We start from the raw sequence: 4,976 nt of genomic DNA, 5'->3' as shown, positions 1-4,976 counted from the left end.
ACTAAGGGTGTGTGTGTGTAGAGGGTCTCCAATTGCATGTCTACCATCAACTCGCAACTAAGGGTGTGTGTGTAGAGGGTCTCCAATTGCATGTCTACCATCAACTCGCAACTAAGGATGTGTGTGTGTAGAGGGTCTCCAATTGCATGTCTACCATCAACTCGCAACTAAGGGTGTGTGTGTGTGCTTGTCGAGGGTCCCCAGTTGCATGTCAATTATCGACTCGCAACTATGGGGGTGTGTCTTTGTCGAGGGTCTCCGGTCGCATGTCGATCATTGACTCGCAACTAGGAGTGTGTATATTTGTCGAGGGTCCCCGGTTGCAAGCCAACCATCAAACTCGCAACAAAGGGGTGTGTGTGTCTGTCGAAGGTCCCCGGTTGCATGAAAAACATGGACTCGCAACTAGGGGTTGTGTATTTTATTTTTTTTAACATATATTAGAACTGAAAGAAAACTACACCTGAAAGAAAAAGAAAAAATAGAAATTAAAAGAAACAAAAGGAATAGAAAGCACAAATCGTTACTACTACGATCGGCTACAGGCCGTAGAGTGAGCAGGCGTGTGAGGCACGCTGGGCCTTGCCCATGTGAGCGTGCTATGGTCACGCTGGTCACACAAAAAAGAAAAGACAAGGCCCTGGCGATATACAATAAGAGAAAAGAAAAACAACAAACAAACAAAAAGCTATAAACATATGATGATTTTAACTTAGATGTCACATCTAGACGTGTCCTAGACGGACCCTCAAAAATTCCCCTCCCACCACGTGGGGTGTCGTGTGTGACCGTCGACTATATAAGCTCCACTAGACACTAGACAGATCAGGACCAGCTCGTGGTACTCATTTGTTGCCAAGCAAACAGCCGCACTTCACTCACTGCTTCGCCACTGACCGACCGTCCACCACCATGCCAACTCCAGCGAGCCTTGTCCACTCTAGCTCTAGCACCGCCGCCGCTGCCTCCTCATCTTCGTCGTCGGCGCCGGCGGCCATGATCTCCATCGACCCCAACATGGTGGTCATCCTGGCCGCCCTCCTCTGCGCGCTCGTCTGCCTCGCCGGCCTCGCCCTCGTCGCGCGCTGCACCTGCCGCCACGCCCGCCGCTCTTCACCGTTCGCCGGCAATAGCATCACCATGACCTTGCCTCTTCCTCCCCGAGGCCTGAAGAAGAAGGCCATCGACGCGCTCCCCGTCACGGCAGTGAAGGAAGGGCACCAGCTGGAGGAGCAGTGCGCCATCTGCCTGGCGGACCTGGTCGCCGGGGAGGAGCTCCGGGTGCTGCCGCGGTGCGGCCACTCCTTCCACGTCGCCTGCGTCGACGCCTGGCTCCGAACGTGCGCCACCTGCCCCTCCTGCCGCGCCACCATCCTCGATTCGTCAGTGTCCTCCTCGTCCTGCTCGCCGCCGGCGCCACCGCTCGCAGCCCCGGGCCGGTGCCGGAGCTGTGGAGCGGCCTGTGACGGCGACAGCGTGGCCACTTCTGCTTCTGCTGACACGGACGGGAGCAGCTTCTTGCCGTAGCTGTCACTGGACAACATCGATCCTAGCTACAGTAGTTGCAAACTTGCAATGGTTGTTAGTGCAATTCAGTTAGCTATGAATTGCATTTGCCTATAGTGAAAGAAAGAAAATTAGTGTGCTTCAGTGGTAAGAGTTATCATGATACTTGAATTGTACATATGTATTCAATATAATATTTGAGATATATTCTCCAGTTCGATCTGGCCAAATCTGTGTCCAATGGACTTACCTACTTAAGATGGTGCATTAACATTGAATAGTACAATTTGTATCGAGTTACCACTCAGACCAATGTTACATCGATCGATGATGTTCCTTCTTGAAGGCGTAGCCTAGGAGTTGTCTATTTGTCGTTTATGTTGTGTCATGTGTCATAGGGTTAGTGGCTATCTGGGGGAGTTACTGTCGCGAGGTATACGGCCTCAGGGTTTCTTTTTCTCTTTTTTTTTTCGGGCCGATGATTTGGCTGCTCGCTTTTGCACTATTAATAAGATATGGTTGCATGCATCGTCGTGATGCAGAGACCAGGGATATCCTCCTTTTCAAAAAAAATCTACTACTCCCTCTGTTCGGAAATAAGTGGTGTGTTCAAATTTGAACTAAAACCACGCAGTTATTTCCAGACGATTATGCTGGTAATATAAGTAATCATGCACTTTCTCCGGTGAAAAAAAAATGAACAAATTCAGTTTTAGTTTTTCAATGGAGAGATGAGACACATGACACATACAGTATAATTTGATGGAATGTATGATTCGCGCTAGCTAAGCTAGTGGCTAGTTCACCGGGACTAGGAGAGCTAAGGAGATTCTCTTTTGCTGCTGGCCGGTGCTTTACACTTGCTGAATCAATTTGTAGCCCAAGCCTAGCCTGGCTATTGGCTGGGTTTCAGTTGACCTCCGAAAGCAACAAAGAAAAAGAAACGGAGGAGACAGCAGTTGAGTTTTGAGCCGTTGCAAGTGCGACCCCATTACAGTGCCACAACATCTCCCAGCCCCTGGTTTAATCCCACCACTTGAGAATATTAATCATACACCGCATCAAATTGACAAAGGTGTAACTTTTGTTTTACAGCACAGCCCAATACATATGTATAGTTAATTGGGGATCATAACCGCTCAAAAAACAATTGGAGAGTGTACATATAGCTCAAAGTTTCTTAGTTTACAAGAAGTATTTCACATGCTTTCTCCGCGCCGGCTCCCCCGACTGCTGGCGCATATAGTGGGCAATAACTCGTTAATTGTCCACGGTTGCCATCCATGGGTCTAGGGCCATTTTGTGCCATTGGATGTACAATTTTCTTTTTTTTCTTATTTTTTATCCAATTTAATTTTTCTTTATCTTTTTGCTTCACCTTTTCTTTTTTTCATCTATCCTTTTCCATCTATTTTTTCTTCTGTTTTACCTATTTTTTAATATAAATATTTAGACAAAGACATGAATATTTTCTAACGTGTGAACTGTTTTGAAAATTACATGAAAATTCAGCTGAAACAAATACCAAATATTTTTGAAGGTTCAATATTTTTTGAAGTAACATGAACATTTTAGAATATTAAATGATTTTTTTTTCTGAAAATGGTAATCACCTAAAAATTTCCAAAATACGTCGACACTTCAAACAACTTTCACACTTTCTGTCTTATTAGCTGATTATATAAGTACAAATATCAATTCATTTGGAGATAAAATAATAAGTGAAAAAACATAAAAAATTATGGGCAGCAACAAGTCCGCCCATTAGCATCGGTTGTACGCGGCCCTTTCGGTCACCGGGTTTGATATCAGTCTGGAGGGCTCCTATTGGGCACATTACGCGTCAAATTACTTACTAGCCAATCTCTCTCAAGGTAACGCCTGACTGGGTCGGCCCATTGTGGTGCTGTAGCAGAGCGGCTATTATAGCTTTCGATTATTTAAAATTTTAACAATTTAGTTTAACGAAAAGCATGTACAAAAGTATCAATCCTGTTTTTAAACTTCCATTTTTTTAAACGTGTGCATATTTCTCGAAAGAACGAACATTTTTTTTAAAAAATTCTTAAATAATTGATTTTCTTCAAAAAGCAATCTTCTTTTCCAATTTGTACGTATTTTCAAAATTTAATAATTCCTCTGATTCATATTCATTGTCGCTGATTTAGTACAAGTTTTGAACATTTGTACCACTTTTTAGTAAATCATAAATAATTAATATAGATTGGAGGGAGTTAGAATTTTATTTAAAAAGGGATATTTTTTAAATTGATGAACCTTTCTGGAAACCTGATTGTGTTTTTTAATATGTGAGAATAAATTGATGACGGGATTTTTTTGAAAATGATATTTATTTTTGAATACCTAAATTGTATTTGAAACATGAACAGTTTTTGAAGTTGTGAATAAATTTTGAAATGGAAATATTTTTGAAATTTTGAAAAATATTTGGAAAGAGAAACAGTTTTAAAAATTATTATTTTGGTATTTGTAAACATATTAAAATTTATGAACATTTTCTAGAATGGAAATATTTTAAAGGAAAAATGAAACGGAAGAAAACCGGTGAAAGAAACAACAGGAAACAAAAAAATAGGACCTAAACCGGTCAGGAACCTAGAAGGTTCCCAAAACCGGAAAGATGGTCCTATTCTCCAAGCATTAAATGGGTCAGCCCAGCTTTGTAGCTCCTACACGACGCGCCGACTACTTTACGCAATATGAGTCATATATTATTTGCCATCAGCAGTGTTTGTTCGTTTGTTTCTGGGTTGAGCAGTGTTCACTTTTGTGCCCTTGTTGTGGCGCCTGATAGCCATATGAATTGGGACACATGTGACCGCACAATGCAAAGTAGAAGGTCAACCACTCAGAACCGAGGACATGGCGACGCATCATGCGTGAGCTCTCTGAGCAGGTCATTTATATCGAACTCCCGTGTGCACTGACGAAAGCCCCCACCCTGCATGGATAACACGGTCAAAATCATAAGTAGAATCAGAAATTAGGCACCTCAATTGACTGTGAGAGCTCTAAAATTAGGAAGCATATTAAATTTAAAGATTACACATCCATTCCCCTTTGTTAGAAACCTAAAACCGGATGGGCTAAACTCTATTTCGTACTATCAATTTATGAGATGTTTACCGTTGGCCAGGTCACTCCCACTGAGGGTTCAAATGTTCAATGAAATTTCAGTAATAGAGGTGGTATGAAAAAATTTGTGACCTTGAAAGTACGGGCAAGACAAAAACTTAGTTCAAGCCAACTTTAAGTTATGCTAAATTTCCTTGAAATCCAAAACAATTTGAAATTTTGGATATCTTGGCGAGGTCCTGGATTTTCATGTTACCGAAATTGTCAACCTTGCCCCCACATGCAAATTAACCCATACTTGGGCCATCTTAATTACGTTCACCATTCAATTTAAAGTCTTGTTTCTCCAGATACCGGTCTTCTGGAGATCCATG

General features: G+C 42.4%; 1 protein-coding gene across 1 annotated transcript; it reads left to right on the top strand.

Annotated features, from left to right (window-relative positions):
* The first annotated feature begins 850 nt into the window (after window positions 1-850).
* On the top strand, window positions 851-1,682 carry LOC119326519 (RING-H2 finger protein ATL73-like). The gene has a single exon (XM_037600156.1). It carries the CDS (start codon window positions 913-915, stop codon window positions 1,525-1,527), a length of 615 nt encoding a protein of 204 aa, XP_037456053.1. The 5' UTR covers window positions 851-912; the 3' UTR covers window positions 1,528-1,682.
* The last annotated feature ends 3,294 nt before the right edge of the window (window positions 1,683-4,976 follow it).

The sequence above is a fragment of the Triticum dicoccoides genome, chromosome 6B (assembly GCF_002162155.2).
Source record: "Triticum dicoccoides isolate Atlit2015 ecotype Zavitan chromosome 6B, WEW_v2.0, whole genome shotgun sequence".
Taxonomy (NCBI): Eukaryota; Viridiplantae; Streptophyta; class Magnoliopsida; order Poales; family Poaceae; genus Triticum; species Triticum dicoccoides.
This window is presented reverse-complemented; position numbering and strand designations above follow the sequence as displayed.